The sequence below is a fragment of the Macrobrachium rosenbergii genome, chromosome 19, assembly GCF_040412425.1.
Source record: "Macrobrachium rosenbergii isolate ZJJX-2024 chromosome 19, ASM4041242v1, whole genome shotgun sequence".
Lineage (NCBI taxonomy): Eukaryota > Metazoa > Arthropoda > Malacostraca > Decapoda > Palaemonidae > Macrobrachium > Macrobrachium rosenbergii.
In genome coordinates this window covers 36,312,516-36,334,574 of record NC_089759.1, presented here as the reverse complement: position 1 = coordinate 36,334,574, position 22,059 = coordinate 36,312,516, and the positions used below count along the sequence as shown (strand labels likewise).

Below are 22,059 nucleotides of genomic sequence, written 5' to 3'. Positions count from 1 at the left end.
TAAACGGGACAAGTCTTAGACTATCACCAGAAAATGGACTCTTTCTCTTTTACGTCAGATATTGATTTTTCAGGTTTTCCCTCTTCGGTCTCAGTGAAATTGTGCTCCTCTCTAACATAGTCAATTGTGCCGTCATTTTCAGTTTCAATCTCCCTGGTTAGATTTTTGAAGAAAATGCTAGTCAGGCACATTTCCATTGACAGTTTTCGTTCATTGTTCTGTTTTGCACTAGCAGATGATAAATGCTTATTTAAAACATAAAATTTCTCTCCTTACATTTAACGGAGTTTTTTTCACATTACTGTGCAATGTTTTTCCCTGCCAAATACATTCTTAAGCAAATTTTAAAACTCTGAACACAAAAGTGTTCCAGTAGATCTTGATTTAATTGCCTCGTAGGTATGAATTTAACACTATGTGATTTATTTGGTATTGAGTACTTGACAGGACTACCCCATTTTGAAATCTATAAAGGCAACTGAGTTGTGAGTTTGCCTCTATCATGGTTCTCATGGTAACTTCCATTTTCTGCAGAGTTTTTTCGGCTCATCATTAATCCTAAAAGCGGGATACAGTGTCACCGTATATTGAAGAATAATTCATAACATCCAACCACTTATCAACAAGATAAATGAAATTAGCCGTTTCTTCGTAGTTGCTGCTGTTTAAGACACCCTTCTGGATAACAGTTGTACAGCCAATTTCACACGCTGTTTCTCTTGACCTAATAGGTTAAAATCCTTATAAGAAAGGCCATATTCTGCCTTCCTCTCACCACACATTTCACGAACGGTAGAATCAGGAACAGAACTCCCGTCTTGCAACTTGAACCCCGAATTAACAAAGTTATTCCCAGTGAACTTGGTAAGTTGAAAGGAGTTCGCAAATCTGAAAACTTCTCTGTCTGCTCTAGGATTTTTGAAAGACTTAGTCAGTGGTTCCGCTAATATTTTCCAATTTTTCCGGATGAAAATTTGATGATCCTATTAATCTCAAAAGGATTTTTTGAACATTTGACTTATCACGTGCATAATATACAGTATCGGCTGCTTCCATTTTCTTATAAGACCCCGTACCATTACAACTAGCGCTTTATCTTGGGGTTTGTAAAGCGTTTCCGTGCCTTTACCATAAGCCCAAACTTTTTCTAGCCCCATTTCATCCATGGACATAGCTGCAATGTTTCTCTGCTTTAACTTGGCTTAGCCCAACCCCAGTCGAGGTTTGGGGACTCGGTAAGCTCAGTAACCTACCCGTCTTACCCAGACTCAGACCTATGCATTATAGCAGACCCCTTTTTTCTGGATTCTGACTACCACCTTGTCCCCACTCTCGTATCCCCGTTAATTTTTGACGTCATGGGCGCACTGAACGCGTGAGGTATTCCTACCTTCCCTAGATTTATGTTTTGGAAGTCTAGTAAAGCTGAGAATTTACGTGGTCACAAAAATGGCGGTTGGCTTCTCCCCAGCCTTTGTTCTTTTACTGTTCACTATTTTCTGTTTCACTGCTACTCCTAAAACTGTCTCGAAGCTTTTAATTTATTTTAAACATTGGCATTTGTGATGTAGAACATTGTTGGAGAATATCACTCTCTGCCATCTTCAGTAGGCTTCATCTCAGCTGGACACCTCAGCTGCCACCTTTCGTGCCTGGTTAGTTGATTCAGATCAAGCTCGCTTACGCCAGCAAAGTGTGAGAGGGATTAGGAGGTCTGGCGTGGTCCCCCGGAATTTTCAGCCAACAGAAGCGATTTTGAGCCTCTTGTTCGTTCCGCTCGGCGTGAGCGCTCACTCCCAGTCGGCTGAAGTGTCTCGGTTTCACACTACAGGTTCTGCAGGTCACATTCGTTTCCTTGATTGCAAAGTTGTGGCCCTGCTATTTGGCTGTGTTTGGGAGGGGTTAATGCTCGTAAGTTTGAGAGTTGTACAAAATGATTTCGTTTTATCTGTCTGTCTTTACATGGCATTTTCATAATTTTTTTTTTTACTCTACCTGTTTTCTCTTGAGTTTTCTCTGTTTCTTAGGGACATTTTGATCTTTTCCGACGTGCTAAGCAAGTTAATCTTCCTAACTTGTTCTGTATGTGTCTGCGAACTTTCAAATCAGTAATAATAATAATAATAATAATAATAATAATAATAATAATAATAATAATAATAATAATAATAATGTCCTTCACTTTCCATGGCAACTCATCCAGAAGTCCAGCTAAAAATGAATCGATTATGAGATTAAATGATGGTTTTGCTGTGAAGTTATCATGCAATGCGTAGAAATTTCAGGTAAACAAAACTTAATTCCATTCTTCACCAGCTGCTCTGTCTTGTCTGTCAGTAAACTGGCCTGACACCTCATCTGTGACCTGACTTTGAGGGTCTCTTTCCCTAGCTTTTCATTGTTCTCGGAAGATGATATCGTTGTAAAAAAAAAAAAAAAAAAAAAAAAAAGCATAGTTCAGTTCCCGCAGAACGCCTAAAAATTCTCTTCCGCAAAATATGTGTTTTTTTCCTTATTTTTATCTATGTTATTTCAGCATATACTTAAAAATTGTATAAAATCCACCAGGAGATAAAGGGTAAGCGAAGGTACCAGGCGATTTTGGGTAATTTCAACACATTTTTCAGGCTGTATTGCAACGACACGAAAGGTAGTTCGCTTAACATCTATTTCTTAATTGCTCTCTCTCTCTCTCTCTCTCTCTCTCTCTCTCTCTCTCTCTCTCTCTCTCTCTCCATACATATATACATATACATATATATATATATATATATATATATATATATATATATATATATAGTCTCTCTCTCTCTCCCTCTCTCTCTCTCTCTATATATCTATATATATATGTATAGTCTCTCTCTCTCTCTCTCTCTCTCTCTCTCTCTCTCTCTCTCTCTCTCTCTCTCTCTCTCTCTATATATATATATATATATATATATATATATATATATATATATATATATTATATATATATATATATATATATATATATATATATATATATATATATATATATATATATATAAGTCAAAATCCACAAAGGAAAGAGAAACAATGGAGTGCTGTGAGGCTTCTCGACCGTCGTCCTTTACTTAGCTAAGTAAAGGACGACAGTCGAAAGGCCTCGCAGCACTCCATTGTTTCTCTTTCCGTCGTGGATTTTGCCCTTATTTATATATTCTTAAGATAGTCCACGGAATTCTCTTCGTGATTCTGCTTCTCTGCCTCAAGATAGTCCATCTCTTGATACCTTGCCTGCCGCTTACTTTGGGCCGAGATGACCTTCCATTTGCTCACTTTACTTTTGTGACCTCTTGCATGCGGGCTAGATTAGGATATCTGGATGGCATTTCCATCCGTCTTTGGGTGGGAAAACTTCGTTTACTTCGCGTTGTAGCGAAACATCGGAACTGTTTTGTCTCCCCCGCCGTCCGTTCTCCAGACTTAGGCTACTGTTTCCATAACATTCAGCATGATTGAGATTTCTTTTCTGTAGGCTGCGTTTTTTTTTTTTTTTTTGGCGCTTTATTGTTTAGCTCTATCGCTGTTTCTTCTTTTTTTTTATTTAATGAATTCAAGTTTATGTTTCTGTTGTATTTATGGGAATGGTGTTTTTACAAGGTGGCTCTGACGTCTTGATAAGGGTATGAATTGTGCTTTGACTTGTTTGGTTATTCTTCTTTCAGTGTTGTGCAAACGTACGTACACACATACATGCATACTTACAAACATACATACATATGTAGGCTATGTGTATATATATATATATATATATATATATATATATATATATATATATATATATATATATATATATATATATATATACATATACACGTGTGTATGTATGTGTGTGTGTAGCATATCAGCAGTCAAAATACACGCCCACACACCCTATAATATATATGTGTGTGTGTGTGGATGTATAATTTGACTGCTGATATGCTACACGCGCGCGCGCACACACACATACATACATAATGTGCGTGTATATATATATTATATATATATATATATGTTTGTGTGTGTATATTTATATATGAACATATATACACATACATTCGTGAAAATTAAAATATATTTTAGACGACAAACGGAAACGTTTGAGAGCACGAACCTTCACATACACAAAAAAGGACAGTGTGCGAGGAGCCAGTCATAAGGACTGAAATGGGGCTAAGCAAAAGAGTAAGTGATCCCAGAGTTGCAGGTGACAAAAGGAAAGGTTCATTGCGAGTGCCTTCTCGGAAGCTTCGTATTAACGTTGGTGGCCGATTCAAGTGTCTTACATTCTTGAGGGTGGCTTTCAGTAATGTCTCATTCAGTGAATCCCAATTGACTGGCCTGCTGATAAATTCATTTTTTTTTCGCTGATGACTGACACTTTCGTAACCTTCGTTTTTGTGCGGTGAAGGGATTTTAAACGGTTGATGAGAGTCGTCCCTATCGCTGTTATCGAAAGAGCCCCTGACATATCCTTTTCACATTGGATAGTTAAAATGGCGGGATTTTTTTCTACGAGATGTTTTGTGGCCTTTAAATATACACATATATGTATGTGTGTTCTGAACGCGTGAATGCTGTATTATTGCTGAACTCACGGCGATTATTCGCGGTGTTGCTTTTATTACCTTTCCTATGAATTTTAAGTACGATAGTTCCTATGAATTTTAAGTACGATAGTTCCTATGAATTTTAAGTACGATAGTTCCTATGAATTTTAAGTACGATAGTTGAGGTAGGTTTTGGCGGGTGATGTTAGACGCTGACGCTGTGAATTCTGGGAGCAAATGCGAAATGGCCTCAGGAGAAGCATGCGTCTCTTATTATACATGAGGCTGAGCACGTAGGCTTGGTGTGCACTGTAAAATTATGTATTTGACATCTTTTATTGTTAGCCTATCCAGGAATAGCATCTTGCCTAATCTATCCAGTTCGGATTCAAATTTCATGTGAGGAACCTACGATTTTCAGTTACTAAAAAAAAAAAGGTACGTTAAACACCCTGTCTTTCGTCCCAGTTACATTCCTCTTTTGCATACGTGTTCATCTTGTTCTTACTCCGTATTTCTCTTCTTAACCCTCTGTCCGCCTCTTCTTCTTCTCTTTTTAGTGTTCTCTTCTCTTGTCGTTTTGATATACAGCCATTCGTCTCCCTTTCACTCTGCGTTCCTCCTTTCATAAATGTCAGTTGTAGTCTCTATATTCTACTTTGCTCTTCTCATATACGTCTATTCTAATTGCGGAGTGATTTCTTCTCTTCTCTCTTTTGAAACTTGGTCGCTGTATTCTCTTCAGTCTGATTTTCTCTCTCATACATGGAAACCATACTTTTTTCACTCTGTTCTTCCGCTTCTATTTCGTACGCGGCGATTCTTTTCTCTTCGCTCCACATTTACTATTCACTCTGCTCTATCTTTTCATTCGTGTTATTTCTATTTTTCTTACTCTGCTCTGGTCTTTTGGTACGTGGCTGCTCTCATCACTTCATTCTGCAAATCTCTTTCCATTAGCGGCTATTTTACCTTATTCACTTTGCTTCTTTTCTCTCTCTCTTTTCTTATTTTCACGTTTTCCATTCTACTCTTTTCGCACTGCTTTTATTCTTTTGAATATGGGACCGTTTTATTCTTCTCACTATGTTTTTCTTTCTTCGTATATAGCTACTCTCTTCACTCTTTTTTTTTTTTTTTTTTTACCGCGTACGGCCTTGACGCATTCATCACGCTCTTTTATTTTATCATTCATGACCATTTTGTTCTCTTTTCACACGTGACTCTTCTATTTTTGAAAAGCCATTCTCGGCTTGTTCCACAAATGTCCACATCTTCAGTAACAGTAACATTATGGAAAATATTAATTATTAGTTAAGAACATTCAAGTGAAAATATTAATTATAAGTTAAGAACATTCATTGCTCCGCATTTTATTCACAAACAGTCTTATTTGTCCTATACTTGAGAAGAGAGGTGTAACACCAGTCCTCGTTTAATGTTTTCGTGATATTTTATTGCTGCTGTTGTTCTGTTAAGTTGGTCTCATATCAACAGTCACCGACAGAATTTATAATGTCTTGCGACAGATTTGGCGGTTCGATTCGTCTAGTGAAGGCCGGGCAAGTTTCGACATTTCGAAAACAAATCATTATTTCGTCACCGAATCGAACCGAGCCCCACATTGTTGACATTTGCGTTCGGCAAAGTTACGAAAATGTTGACTCTACCTCACCGTCGTTGTTTGGTAGCAATTCACGCTTGGCGAATTAAAGCCTTTATTAGGAACAATTATTTACATTTCCTTGTTGACTTTTTCTGTTCTCTGTCCGTAAGAGTGTTTTGATTGGAGCTATTTGCCTTCTGATCAACTCTCTTCGTTTTTCCCGCTTGAGGTTACGAAATTTTCTGTTCAGTCAGTCTTGATTTTGCTTCCACTTTCCTAAACCTGACCTTTTTTTCACAGTGTGCTTCGTTACTTTTTAAATTTACTTACAAGGTTTATCATATTTCTGTTTCCCCTTGCTTTTTATTTCTCTTTGTCATTATCTTATGATGTACTCTGGTCTGAAATGTCAAGTTGGTTTTCTTGCCGATTAAATAAAAAAAAGTGGAAAAGTTTCTCAAGGTTTATGCGGTACACTGGCGGAATATTTCATATATCCCTCAATCGATGCCAACGAAACTTTCATAGGAATTCCTACCCTTCACCTCAAATACTTTTTTCCTAACTTGATCAGTTTTCTTTCAGTCTAATATTTTTCCTTTTCTTAAGTTATAGTCTGACTTCCATATTCACTGTAGTTCCTTTAGTGTTACTTGAGTATATAACAGAACGATTTTTGATTTATTAAGCAGGCATTTCACGGCAGCACCTCTCATACATGTAACAGTTCGATTAGCGTTATTGTAATGATAATAATTGCGACAATAACAAATTTAAATATTTCTAGATCGAAACCTAGGTAGGCCTAGTGTGTGAGAGAATAGGGTGAAAGATTGGGTTAGTCCTATTATCCTGACTCGCTGCACGGCTGATTCCTTCTCAGGGAGAATAGAGTACCTCCTCCAGATACCTTGAAGAGGCAATTATAATCGTACTAATTGCAAGGTAATCTGATGGTAGATGTAACAGTTCCATCCCTTCACGAATAATGATGTAAACTTTCCATTTATAACCATGACTTTTTACGCTCACGCGAATCAACAGAAACCATGTCCATCCTCGTTTGTATACGCAGAAGACGGGGTGATGTGAGGGAAACAGTTACCCGAAGCCTCTCGCGGGAAAACGTTCAAATTACACATAGCATATTCGTGCAGTGAATTACGTAATGATTGTGATGACCAGCCGCCATCAGAGAAGACGATCACTAGAAAGTAATAACAAGTTGCGTAGAGAAATTCGGCTCGCTAGAATGTTGGAAGAAACGACCAAACAAACCTTAAATTATGACGGCCGTGAAATGTAACGTATTTAGAGATAGCATTCATTAACCGATATATCAAACTAACTATATTCACAAGAGTTGTAGGTATTGTGTATAGAGGCGAAAATCTCTTTAGCATACAGGCTGGCCATTAATGAGATGTCCGTCCTTTCATGTTGCGATATCGCAACCAATAACTCTCATGATTATATTCGGTGTCCAATGTAGGCGTACCGATTAATGAGATATGGGAAATTTACGTACGATCGCATGTTCAGAACTGATCGTACTCTTCTAACTATTACTTAAATATAATAATGTGTGTGAACTGTACCAACAAAAGCTAGCTCCGTGTACCTTTCGATATTAGAAGCTGTGATTGAAAATGAAATTAAATAAAAACTAAGTGTAACTGGAACGGTAGTCTTTGAATGCTACAGTAGCGTCTCCTGTCGTACAATTATTATCACTTGTAAATATAACTTGTATTAGCATCAGTGATTTTGCGTAGGGGTGAACAGCACTTTTTTTTTCAAAGGAAGGAAGTGAAATAAAAGTCCAAAAGACATTTCATGGCGTAATTGCATTACCACCGTAGAACCGCCAGCATGCTAAGTTAAACCCCAATTCACCCCACCCCGGATTTAAAGGTGGATTTATGACACCTACAGATTTCTGAACCCTGAAGTGGATGTCTCCGCTTTGACATCAGAATGACGTGTACCCGTCTTCCTGAACGCCTCTCTGCCACTTAGGCCTAAACGTAACTTTGGCAGTTCACCCATGCTGATTGAAGCCACCGAAGATCTTGACCCGTCAGTTAACTACTAATCTCTATTCCCCCGTTTTAAGTATCGCAATTTTCCTCATTCAATCTTTTTCACGGCAGCCCCCTCCCCTCCCCATACACCCTTCACCCACTATAGCAATAAGTTCCTCGTTGGACGAGTTGGTAGAGTTGTCGGCTAGCACTCTGCTAGACCCGAGTTCGAGTCTCTGTCCGACCAGTGAAGAATTAGAGGAATTTATTTCTGGTGATAGAAATTCATTTCTCGGTGTAATGTGGTTCGGATTCCACAATAAGCTGCAGGTCCCGTTGCTAGGTAACCAATTGGTTCTTAGCCACGTAAAATGAGTCTAATCCTTTGGGCCAGCCCTAGGAGAGCTGTTAATCAGCTCAGTGGTCTGGTTAAACTAAGGTATACTTAACTTTTAACCTGCTAGTAATATCCTCAGGCTTACGTTCATTTATCCAGCGTACTTCTTGGTTTGCGGCAAATAGAAAATATTCTGTACAAATTCAGTGGCGATGAAGCCGCAGTCCAGTGAAAGTGTTATTTAAAATATGGTATCCTTCCCAACTATTAATATTATTAACGTCATTATTGTTATTTTTTTTTCCACAGTGCCTGTGTTCTGCCCCAAAATGAGAGTCGGGGTCCGTCGGGCACCCACTATCTTCTTGGCGTTATGGGGACTCCTTAGCTTGGAGAGGTAAGTCTGCTGATTCATCGGTTTGTGCGTATCTCTGTGGAGTGAAATGGTTCCAAAAATTGTGATATAACAAAAAATTTGAGGGGCAGTTCCAAAACATCTCGTCTCCTTTCCAGTGGGGACAACACTACCTAATATACAGTCTTGCAGTCTCATACACAATCTCCTAAAATTAAGTCGATATTATTTGATGGTTTGCTGATCTTAATATTTTATCATAATTTGCTGAAAATACGCATGGATGTTGATGAATGCTGAGTTTAGCTAATACTGATCTCGTCGTATGGCGGCCATCTTGGAAAATGGCCACCTAAGGGGATAACACCACCTATGTTATAGTCTTACAGTCTCATGCGTAGTCTCCTAAAATTAAGTCGATATTATTTGATGGTTTGCTGATATTAATATTTTATCATAATATGCTGAAAATACGCATGGATGTTGATGAATGCTGAGTTTAGCTAATTCTGATCTCGTCATATGGCGGCCATCTTGGAAAATGGCCGCCTAAGGGGATTTCAGGTGGCTAGCACGTTTTTCTTAAAGTCTACCCCCAGTGAGTATTTCTGCTAAGTTTCATGCTTGTATCACCAAACGAACGATCGTACGGCTTATCTGCTCCATTAATACAAGGACCTCTGGCTGACATAAGTGTTTGTCTGTTTCTCTCTCTCACTCGCTCAACGTGTGGGGACGTACACAAACGATCATTTAAGAGTACTGTACTGAGGTGAATCATATGTGTACATCTATCCTTGCAGTGTCGGATCCAGGACTCGAGGCAGTAAGCTAGCGGGTCTGGGGTGAGCGGCTTTAGTACTTTTATGGTGGTTAATGTGAAAAACCTGTAACCAGTAATTCTTATTAGATCGAAACCAGTTACAGATCTGTACTGATTGATTGAATCAAGTTGTTACATGCTTACAATTCTTATAGTTTCTTGCCAATTGTTGAGGGTTGGTTTGCTCTGATAGAACACCTTATTTCAATATTTTCGATTCGAGATCGTCGTTATTAGCTCAAAAAAGAAAATAACAAGTCCTCAGGCACAAGCAAATCTTTAAAGATGATTGAGATTGGGAACTCTGAGACAGTGTGTCATGTATCCAACAAAGACTTACTATGAACACTGACTGTTGTACGTGTCCGTTTCAAGAAAGATTCTCTCTCTCTCTCTCTCTCTCTCTCTCTCTCTCTCTCTCTCTCTCTCTCTCTCTCTCTCTCTCTCTCTCTCATTTACCTGCTGTTCTGTTCTTTCTTTCTTATAATCTTAGTCCCCCTCAGCCCGTTGTTTCATCGTTGATTTTTTTATTTTTTATTTTACACTTGATTTCTGAAAATCTGTTCTTTATACTACTGTTGCTACAACAGCAACAAGAACAACTACTAGCCTACTACTACTACTACTACTACTACTACTACTACTACTACTACTACTACTACTACTTCTACTACTTCTACTACTAATATTATTGTCATAAGTTTTGATTATTGCTGACATTGATGTTTGATGATAATCCACTCTTAGGGGCGCCATTCATAGCTGAAGGGGGAGGCCCCCCACCCCCACAAATCCTCCACTGTCTCCTAGTGCCTGCGAACGTATGAGTATGCACTTGATGTTATGCTATGCGAATTATCCCTGTAACTTTTCATGTCGTGTGAGTCAACAGCCCCCCTCTTCATACTTTCATGCACTTCTACGGAAGTGCACATATTCATTTTGAGGCGTGTACCATCTAGTGTTCTCATTTCTATTTCAGATGTGCTCTGGGAAAAGAGCGCATTCCCTCGGGGTCAGCGCTGATGCAGTCGACTTTGTCAGATTCGGAGGCTAACCTCTCGACCATCTTTGGATATGACTTCCTACAAGGAGGTAAGAATGGGATAATTTCCATTTTGAACCCCTGGTACCCACTGAGCATTGGAGACTTGCAAGAATTAGATTTCATCTTAAAGTTCATCCACACTACAACTTATCACACACACATCGCAAACAGGCTGAATGACAAGTCAACGACTCATCGGTGGTTCTAACCAAAGATTCTTACAATTATCCAGAGTTTTGCCACTAACAGTCGTTGACTGTTTCCAGCCTATTTGTGATAAATTTATCAGTTACCAGCGTGTATTTATATGTTTTGCTTTATATGTAGTACATATGCTTGTCGACATGAGAGATTGTATTGAAGCCAAAATGGATCTTTTGTTGGTAGTACCAACCAGTATTTTAGAAGTGAAATATAATGATTAGCGCATATAAAAAAAGGGAAACTGTGAAGGGGGCCGACTAAGATATGCTGAGACTCGTATGAATTAAGTGTACTGAGAATATCAGATTGAAAAGAGCGTCCAGAGGAATTTAAGCAGACTGAGACGTACTAAGATGATCTGAGCATGTGGCGAGAATGGGAGAAGTGCAGGTCTCCAAAAGCCAGCAGATTTGGAACTCCGAGTAGCAGTGGTCAATGGCTTATATAAAGTGATTATCTTTCAGCCAGTAGTTACAAAGATCAAAATCAGTGTTATTGAGATAATTGCTGGTTACTGAATTGTCTTCGGTCTTCCTTTGAGTTCTAATCTTAGGGAGAAACCGAGGTTGGAGTCCGAAGCTGTCTAATCCTGGACTCTCCGAGGATACAACTGTAGCAGAGGTGCACGATCTCTCCTCAGTGCTGAGGTATAACAGATATTCTGTCCTTGTTCTGACTATTTTGGACGTCTGTGAAGTTGTTGTCCGTATCGTTTCATCTCTTGTATACTTTCATTAAGCGAAAATTAACAGTATTCCCTTTTTACTCCCTTTTTTCATAGACTCTCCACAAAGAAAACGGAGGCAGGTAGACGAAGGCATTCTCTGCCCGGACCCAGGGACACCGATAAATGCCGTTGTCAATATTACGTAGGTTGATTTCCTCTCTCTCTCTCTCTCTCTCTCTCTCTCTCTCTCTCTCTCTCTCTTCTCTCTCTCTCTCTCTCTCTCTTTTCTTTTATTTTTTAGCAACGTGACGCCTGGATTAATGAGTGTTGTAGTAATCAAAGGATATGGGACTTTCTCAACAAAATTTTCACGATCTACTTAGGTTAGAATATCTGTAAATACCGTTAGTATTCAGTATCTAAAATAAATACCGCTGACGAATGATATATTAGAGGAATTTACTGTAAATGCCATAAGAGAATCAATCAGGATTTGAGATATATGTTAGGATTTATCAGGATAGCTTAGAACCACATGGAGTTGGTAGCAGAGTCCAAATTGTATTTAAGTGAGTATTGTAGGAATTTTTCTGTTTTTCATGAAATAATTGAGCCTGATCAGAATCCAGGCTTAGGTTTGAAGAATCAACTCAAAAGTTGAGTGGCTGCTCTAGAACTTTACATGATGGTTTATGAAAGTGTTGATGCGCTTGTTTTAGTCGGTAGTCATCAAACACCTCTTCCCATCTCCCACCGGCAACAGCTCGGAAGGTCGATCTGCCGTCGTCCGTTGCCTCGAGCACCACAGAAATAAGCTCAACATGACCTCATTTCGTGTGGGATGCATTAATGGCGGTTGGCAGGTGTTGGACCTCCCTGAGGGCATCACTGAAGAGAATTTAAACTGTTCCCCATTTTGCGACCCTCCGTGCGTGCTCGGGGAGTGCCTGGTGAAAGGAGACGAAACGGGGACTTTCTGCAAATGCCCCGAAATGCACTTCGGGAAAACCTGTGAAATTGAAGGCTGCAAGTCTTTCCCGGTGGTGACCAAGATAGTTCTCGAGTGGAATGAATTGTGAGTATAACCGTGAATTGTACCGTAACTCTCCTTAATGTCTGAAGGGGTACTGTTTTATTCTGTTGCAGACTGTTACTTCCTTGAGAACGTAGCAGTTGTGATCTGTTGAGTGCGTTTCACAATATCAGGGAGTGTCGACGCATTTGGGGCCAACAGCTTATCCGAATGGGAAAGGTTGACTTTGCATTTTTTTTCAAGACAGATGTTAAACTCTTGGAGGTTATGATGTAGATAATACGGGTACATATTGGTAAAGTTTTTTTATGATTTTTTCCGTCAAGGGAGATTCATATTTGTTCGAGAAGAATAGTGTCTCTCTCAAAGATTTATACCCTCAAAGTAAATGTTACATCGAGAATAAAGCTAAAAGGAAAAGTCCCTTTAGAATTTGAAGTTGAAGCAACATATTGATTTCAGTTTAAAATTATTTATATATACTTATATCTATACCTTTATGTTCAAATATAATGAATTGTGGTTTAGGTAATGATTTTTTTAATTTAAGAAACGACCAGTTTACAATCACTTTTGATTAGTTAATTTGCCTGTAAGGACAAATATAAAGTCTCTCGGTAATAAGGCTCTCCCATTTTCTGTCTGTGGTTTTTTTTTTTTTATCCAAAGTCTCTTGGGACGGGCACTGTAATTCCCTTATACGGACCCCAGGCAAGGTTAAGGACAATCTCAGGATCTTTCCTAGATAGTGACCCGCACAGGTTTTAACCCGGTATGTGTCCACCTTTGCGGTGTGTTAAGTGCATGCCCGTTGGGGATTACCATAAAAGAAAACAAAAGACTCTAAATATCATAAAGAAATATCAGTCCCAGGTAACGACCCCTGGAAACCCTTGGGGGTCACTATCTAGGAAAGATCCCAAACTCGTGCTGCAAGAACATTCCGAAATCAAAGGCAGTCGAGAGGAAGAACCAGCCACCTGTCCAGACAGAGGTGACAGCCAACGGATGAAGTTCTGAAAAGAGTTCTTAGTTGTCCTGTTCAGTGAGCTATGAAGAGGTACGCTTGCATCATGGAAGTAAAGTTCCCATGTCTAATATATCCTTCAGTGGAGGTCTTGAAACGCTTTCCAGGTTTAAGTCTACTGCTTCGTGAACGAATGTAATGATTCCTTCTTATTAGATATTTCTTCGACTGTCTTTTTCTTATCCACCCATTCCCAAAGACAACAAGACGGAGACGAGGACGTTGGCCCAGCCATCATCAAGACATCAGAGGTCAAGGGGAAATGCTACAAGGGAACGTTTTTCAAAATGGCTGACTACGGCAAAACGGCCGGGCCCCTACCCATGTTCAACGAGGTCAGTGATTTGGGAACTAGGTCATACGAAATACACTACATGGAATATATCATTCTCTAAAAAAATACCGTCATTTTTAGATTTTTAACTTAAGTGTGACAAAGGGCCATCTGTTGGCACAACTGCTCTTGCGGGAAGAAAATGGAGAGAAGAAAGCATCCCTGCTTCCTATTCAGAATAAAATTTTATTTCACGGGAATTCAGAACAGTTTGTTAACCTTATTCAACCATAATTTACCTTAAGTTTAGGTTATTTCTGATCAACTAGATCAGGTTATCACATTTGCCATTGATGTCTTGTTAAGAAGAGAGAATTTCACACCCGGAGATTCCAGTTTTGGTAGTGTCTCTGACCTTTCCATGACCTGATTTCTGAAATTAGATAATTCAGTTCGCACAAAGTTTTTCAATAGCAAGAGGAAACACAAAAATAAATTTTGATTGAGTACAGAGGGAGCACAAGATGATTTATTACCAAAGAAGTCATGCCTCTGATTCTGTTTGTCAGTCCATTTGTTTGTTTATCTGTTAACAGGACGAAGGGAAAGTTAATGAACCTTTATTTATTTATTTATTTATTTATTTATTTATTTATTTATTTGCTTATTTATTTTTTTGCCCCTGCTGGTTTAAAAGCATTACATGGCAGAGCAGATTTTTGCACTTTATGTTCGTAAACAGATTTAGGAAGAATATTGTCATGGTGTCCACATTTATTGATAAATTATATGCATAAGAGTCAGTTCAGTCAGTGGATATTCTTTATTCATTGTCCAGTTCGATATTTCTTTGCAGTTCACGTTTAAATGCGACCAGGGTCGCTGGAAGGTTCGTATGGCTGATAGCGACACATATATGGAGTTTGACAAAGCCGAGTGCGAGTATATCTGCGACCCTCTGTGTCTGAATGGAGGTTCATGCGTCTTGACTACAGACGGTGTGAGGTCTTGCAAGTGCATGCCGGGATTCGGTGGCGACCATTGTGAACTCAAGACCTGCGATTATGACGTCATTCTGGAAGATTACACCTGGTGAGATTTCAGTGACGTCTTTTGCGTCTACGTTTGGTATGCTTAGTGAAAGTGAATTGAGTTTAGCAAATCACTCTTTTCTTTTGATTAAAACATGACCACGGATTGAACAAAGGAAAATATTAAAAACCAAAGTTGAGCGGAAGCTTTCATATAGTCTGAAAACATTATCTACCTTTAAGATGAAGATGCCATTCATGTAAAACATTAAATAGACATAAAAGAACTCTGTAACATCATGATGAACAGACAAAAAACTCAAAAATGACAAGATTTAAGTTGATCACATTCATCTGGTATAATTCTTTTTATTTCAAATTCAATCACGTATAGTACAACCTAATGCTTTCCAGGGAAGAGCCACATCCATCCACCAACCAGTACACAGGACACATTTGGAAAGAGTGTCCTGAGGAGTACATCCACTCCAGCACAGGAAACAGGTCTTACATAGAGACATGCGAGAATGGAGAATGGATTAAACCCGAGGGAAGCTGTGAGCCCGTGTGTTCCCCGCCCTGTCTGAACGACGGCCTTTGCATTCGACCAAACCTTTGCGCGTGTCCCATTGAATTTGCAGGTTCGTACTGCCAGCTCCACAGCTGCCTAAACGCCTGGTCACCGATAATCGGCAATGCTGAGTATAAAACAGAGTGAGTAGTCTTTTTTTTTCAGCAGATTCGTACAGGTCATTGTTTTCCAGAGTTTTGTTAGTTTAGGTTAGGTTTGGTTATTTTCCAATTAACCACAAACCATTCAGAAATCTCATCTTGAATGCAGTGAAACTTTTAGACATTCGTCACTTGCTCTTCTTTCAACCCGTCCTGATGTCATTATGGGAAGGATTGGGAACGCGATTAACTAAGGATATCTGATATAAGTTCTGATATGAGGATTAGCAAAGGATTAACTAAGAATCTGCCGTAAGTTATGTATCCTAAAAATCTGATAAAAGTTTGGTATCCTTGCCCAAAGCTTTGACTGTTCACACAAAAATTGTATGTGACTTCACATTTATTTACTCTTAAGTCTTCATAGAAATTAGAATGCTTATAGTTTGAAATTTCTAGATTGATCAAATAATAAGTTTTAATATTCGAAATGAAGATCCATGAGTGGAAATTTGCTTTGAAGCAGGGTCCTTGAAATAAGGCCCAAAAACTCCAAGATTCCCCTAAACGTACTCAGCAGCCCATTATATCCCTGCAACAGGGTTCAGCAGCTCAGGGTCAGCTGCAAAAACGGCTACAACTTTCCTTCAGGAAATTCCACCATGGTCTTTGATTGCGTCGAAGGTAGCTGGGATTTTGAAACAAAGAAGGCTCAGCCGTGCGTCCCTAATTGCATTAGTACTCCCTGCAAGAACGGGGGCACCTGCATTTTCCCCAGCACTTGCAAGTGCCCAGAGGAGTTCACAGGTAGACGCTGTGAAAAGGAAAAGTGCCTTTTGCCGCCGAAGTTCCTACATAATGCCTTTGGTAATTTCAGGTGAGTGGTGAGCGGTTGTACAGTTTTTCTGAATGCCGTTTTCCTTTGTTTTATCGATGCATGCACAAAAATATTGATGCATATTGATTAGAGCCTAATTAGAAAAGTTTGGAAAATTACGAGAAGTAACAAGTTTGTGGGATAAGAGTTAACTTTGAGCACAGAGGGTGGAGTGGTTGATGACAATGCATGATAGGCACGGACTGATGAAGGAGAAGTTGCAATGACTGGCAAAAGAATCTGATAGCGTCTGTAAGAAGAGAAACCTGAAAGTGAATGTTGGTAACACAATGTATGAGAATAGGTGGAAGCCAGAAAGATGAAAGTTAAAATGGAAATTTGAGAGAATGTGAATAGTTTGCTCGTGCATGTACTTTTGGGTAAATATTATAGATGAAATAATGTTCAGAAAAGGATGAACAAAATTGCGGTGTCAGCTCTACATGAGCTGTGGAACAGCAAGGAGGCCAAAAGTGGACTGAAAGATTCAGTTGTTTATCTACCTTGTGCTAATGGGCCAGGTGAAGAGAGTAATGTGAGGTGAGTGAAAAAATAAAAGGAAGCTATTGAGAAGAATGGCCTGTATTATATGTAGTCGATACACAACAAAAATTAATCGTGTTTAGGTGAGAAGGGGTCACTGCGTAAATGTATTCCCTTGGATTTATCCAAAGCGAGTCATTTGTTTTTGGGATATTTTGTTAACACCTACATTAACATACATACACACTAGCATCTCTTCCTAATTTTGCAAGCAGAGTTAAAAATCAAATACATCTAGCTGATCGTTGCCTTAGGATTTCGTACATGAAAATACTACATGCAGTAGAAATGGAGGTAGATTTAGTGTTGTATATATATTGTAATGCCCTTTCCATTCGTGCTGCATTAACTGTGTGCACCAATAACACGGATGATCCCCTGAAAAAACAGAAGACTACTGCCTTAGCACAGTTTGAGAGTCAGAGACAAAATTAAATGCCTTCATTTCTTGTCATTTCAGTATCTTCTTTGTGAGTTTTAATTATGATTATTAATAAGAGTAAATAACAGAAAATGCAGAATGTCTTTCCATGCCCTTTGGAAATTTATTATACCGCCTACCTGCAGACGAGAAGAATACAATAAGAAGAATAGAGAAAGCTCTCTACAAGCTTAATGTCATTGAAACAGCAATTATTATTATTATTATTATTATTAATATTATTATTATTATTATTATTATTATTATTATTATTATTATTATTATTATTGCTAATAGATTCACAATTTCGTGAAAAACAATCTGAGTAATAAAAATCCACAATTATATAGTAAATATATTACTATGTAAAAAATCAAAGACTTTCGAACACCTGAACGGTGTTCCTCATCAGTGTTAACGTTAAAATGCAGTGAGGGTAATTTTCTTATGAAATCGTTTTTAAAAAATTAGGGGCGGGGCGAGAAGATAACAGCCCATCACGGAAGTGCTGGTTCGGGTGTTATGTAATGCCAAATTCAACAGGCAGTTGCGCCAATCTCCTTGATCTTCGTACTTGCGTTGTTGCATCTGCCTGCGCTGCATAGGTGCCATAGTCGGAACCATCCACAGGGACGTCGGCTATCTGGAGAGAGAGGGGAAGAGGAAGCAGAGCATCAGGGTTCACACGGTCAACGTCAGTTTTGAAATTAAAATGTTTAATGTAGTGTTTGGCAATAAACCAGTTGATGAAAGGGTCTTCATTAGTAAATGACTTATTATCTTCAAACGATATTCCCATGTTTATGGCAGCACCTTCAACTAATCTTCTCACGTGAGAATCGTCACTTTTAAAAATTGTTCGTGCACCACCCCAATTAATTTTGTGGTCTAAATTAAAACTATGAGCTACCAAAGCGCTCCCCTGTGCATGAAGATCATAGGCCCTTCTGTGTTCCCTTAATCTTACATCCAGTCCCCTACCACTCTCCCCGTAGTAACAACCATTGCAATCATAGCAGGAACCTTGTAAACACCGCTGTTTCTCTTGGTGCTGTTATTATTCTTGGTAAGGGCTTTTGCCAAGGTGTTTTTATAGGTATAAACAATTTTTATATCCTTTTGGTATTTATTCATATAATCGCCCACTCTTGAGACTTCTTCTTCAAAGGGTAATGATACATGTTTCTTGTTACTTATTTCCTTATTAACATGGCCTATATAAAGCTCCTTTTAGCACGGCTGATGGCGTCAGAAATAAAATGTTCCGGGTATTTTAAAGACCTAAAGGTATCTACAACATGGGAGAGTTCTTCATCTAGAAATTGGGGGTCGCATATACGGAGTGCTCTTAAAACAAAGCTAATGATAACATTCCTTTTAACTTGCTGTGAGTGGTGGGAAAAATAATGAATATAATTTTCTTTGTTAGTAGCTTTTCTAAAACTGAAAATTTGAAAGAGTTACTGTTTACATCCCTATGAATTAAGACATCTAAGAAAGAAATCTTGCCATCAACCTCTTTTTCAAATGTAAATTTTATAGAATCGACAACGTTGTTGGCAGTATTCAGTAAAGCAGTCTAAAGCTACGTCATCGCCGTAAAATAATAAATATATCGTCTACATATCTCACCCACAGAGCAGGCTTGCAGGTTGGGTTACATCTCTTTAATATTTCAACTTCTATGAACTCCATGCACAGGTTAGCTAAAACTGGTGACAGTGGTGACCCCATAGAAACACCAGATTTTTGCTGGAAATATTCATCATTAAAAGTGAAAATAGTACAATCAACACAGATTCTAACCAAGTCGAGAAATTGGTCACATGGAATAGGAAAGCTGATAATCCCTTCTTCGTGTCTTTTCTTTAAATTTTCCAAAACAAAATCAAGCGGAACATTCGTAAACAAAGAGGTGACATCGAGGCTAATCATCCTACCATCGGAACGGTTAAAATTCCTTAGTCTATCAATGAAATGGGAGGAGTGTATTAGGTGAGCATCAGATATGGTGCCGAGTAATTGGCTAAGGGACTTAGCCAACCAAGACAAGAACACTCTGCGGTGCATTACAAGTGGCAACTATTGGACGGAGGGGGTACCTACTTTGTGTATTTTAGGCAAACCATAGAAATATGGCCAACTGGGGATTTTACCAGAGATTTTGGACAAGATAAGTTCTTTATGGGAGGGTCCTGCAAAGGAATTTGCGATCTTTTTAATTTTCCTATTGAAATCCTGTTGAGTTTTTGTAATAGTTGGAGGGTTTGTTAATTTAGTGTAGGTATTAGTGTCATTTAGTAACTGGTACGCTTTATTCAAGTAATCTTGTTTATTTATAACCACTGTAGAACCTCCTTTATCTGCTTTAACAACCATAATATCTCTGTTTTTGATAAGACAATCTAGGGCTTCCCGATGCCTTTTTGGCAAGACCTCAAAATCTTTTTCATTCAAGTTTTGTCTAAGAATAACACCTTTCAGAAAGTTAATATTATGTTCTGGATATTTGAAATTATGATAATTTATGTTGCTGATACCTTGAAGAAAATCGTATCAGCAACATAAATTATCATAATTTCAAATATCCAGAACATAATATTAACTTTCTGAAAGGTGTTATTCTTAGACAAAACTTGAATGAAAAAGATTTTGAGGTCTTGCCAAAAAGGCATCGGGAAGCCCTAGATTGTCTTATCAAAAACAGAGATATTATGGTTGTTAAAGCAGATAAAGGAGGTTCTACAGTGGTTATGAATAAACAAGATTACTTGAATAAAGCGTACCAGTTACTAAATGACACTAATACCTACACTAAATTAACAAACCCTCCAACTATTACAAAACTCAACAGGATTTCAATAGGAAAATTAAAAGATCGCAAATTCCTTTGCAGGACCCTCCCATAAAGAACTTATCTTGTCCAAAATCTCTGGTAAAATCCCCAGTTGGCCATATTTCTATGGTTTGCCTAAAATACACAAAGTAGGTACTCCTCCGTCCAATAGTTGCCACTTGTAATGCACCGCAGAGTGTTCTTGTTTTTTGGTTGGCTAAGTCCCTTAGCCAATTACTCGGCACCATATCTGATGCTCACCTAATACACTCTCCCATTTCATTGATAGACTAAGGAATTTTAACTGTTCCGATGGTAGGATGATTAGCCTCGATGTCACCTCTTTGTTTACGAATGTTCCGCTTGATTTTGTTTTGGAAAATTTAAAGAAAAGACACGAAGAAGGGATTATCAGCTTTCCTATTCCATGTGACCAATTTCTCGACTTGGTTAGAATCTGTGTTGATTGTACTATTTTCACTTTTAATGATGAATATTTCCAGCAAAAATCTGGTGTTTCTATGGGGTCACCACTGTCACCAGTTTTAGCTAACCTGTGCATGGAGTTCATAGAAGTTGAAATATTAAAGAGATGTAACCCAACCTGCAAGCCTGCTCTGTGGGTGAGATATGTAGACGATATATTTATTATTTTTTACGGCGATGACGTAGCTTTAGACTGCTTACTGAATACTGCCAACAACGTTGTCGATTCTATAAAATTTACATTTGAAAAAGAGGTTGATGGCAAGATTTCTTTCTTAGATGTCTTAATTCATAGGGATGTAAACAGTAACTCTTTCAAATTTTCAGTTTTAGAAAAGCTACTAACAAAGAAAATTATATTCATTATTTTTCCCACCACTCACAGCAAGTTAAAAGGAATGTTATCATTAGCTTTGTTTTAAGAGCACTCCGTATATGCGACCCCCAATTTCTAGATGAAGAACTCTCCCATGTTGTAGATACCTTTAGGTCTTTAAAATACCTGAACATTTTATTTCTGACGCCATCAGCCGTGCAAAAGGAGCTTTTTATATAGGCCATGTTAATAAGGAAATAAGTAACAAGAAACATGTATCATTACCCTTTGAAGAAGAAGTCTCAAGAGTGGGCGATTATATGAATAAATACCAAAAGGATATAAAAATTGTTTATACCTATAAAAACACCTTGGCAAAAGCCCTTACCAAGAATAATAACAGCACCAAGAGAAACAGCGGTGTTTACAAGGTTCCTGCTATGATTGCAATGGTTGTTACTACGGGAGAGTGGTAGGGGACTGATGTAAGATTAAGGGAACACAGAAGGGCCTATGATCTTCATGCACAGGGGAGCGCTTTGGTAGCTCATGGTTTTAATTTAGACCACAAAATTAATTGGGGTGGTGCACGAACAATTTTTAAAAGTGACGATTCTCACGTGAGAAGATTAGTTGAAGGTGCTGCCATAAACATGGGAATATCGTTTGAAGATAATAAGTCATTTACTAATGAAGACCCTTTTTCATCAACTGGTTTATTGCCAAACACTACATTAAACATTTTAATTTCAAAACTGACGTTGACCGTGTGAACCCTGATGCTCTGCTTCCTCTTCCCCTCTCTCCAGATAGCCGACGTCCCTGTGGATGGTTCCGACTATGGCACCTATGCAGCGCAGGCAGATGCAACAACGCAAGTACGAAGATCAAGGAGATTGGCGCAACTGCCTGTTGAATTTGGC

General features: G+C 38.5%; 1 protein-coding gene across 2 annotated transcripts in view; it reads left to right on the top strand.

The window, feature by feature from the left end:
- Nucleotides 1-22,059, top strand: part of LOC136848836 (uncharacterized) — a 74,964-nt gene that overhangs the window by 1,188 nt on the left and 51,717 nt on the right. For both annotated transcript variants that reach the window (XM_067121579.1, XM_067121578.1), the window contains exons 2-9: nucleotides 8,833-8,920; nucleotides 10,684-10,796; nucleotides 11,735-11,822; nucleotides 12,384-12,695; nucleotides 13,880-14,015; nucleotides 14,811-15,046; nucleotides 15,400-15,699; nucleotides 16,259-16,534. In XM_067121579.1, the coding sequence (XP_066977680.1) occupies nucleotides 8,853-8,920; nucleotides 10,684-10,796; nucleotides 11,735-11,822; nucleotides 12,384-12,695; nucleotides 13,880-14,015; nucleotides 14,811-15,046; nucleotides 15,400-15,699; nucleotides 16,259-16,534 (1,529 nt within the window). In that variant the 5' untranslated portion in view covers nucleotides 8,833-8,852. The remainder of the gene's footprint in view (nucleotides 1-8,832; nucleotides 8,921-10,683; nucleotides 10,797-11,734; nucleotides 11,823-12,383; nucleotides 12,696-13,879; nucleotides 14,016-14,810; nucleotides 15,047-15,399; nucleotides 15,700-16,258; nucleotides 16,535-22,059) is intronic.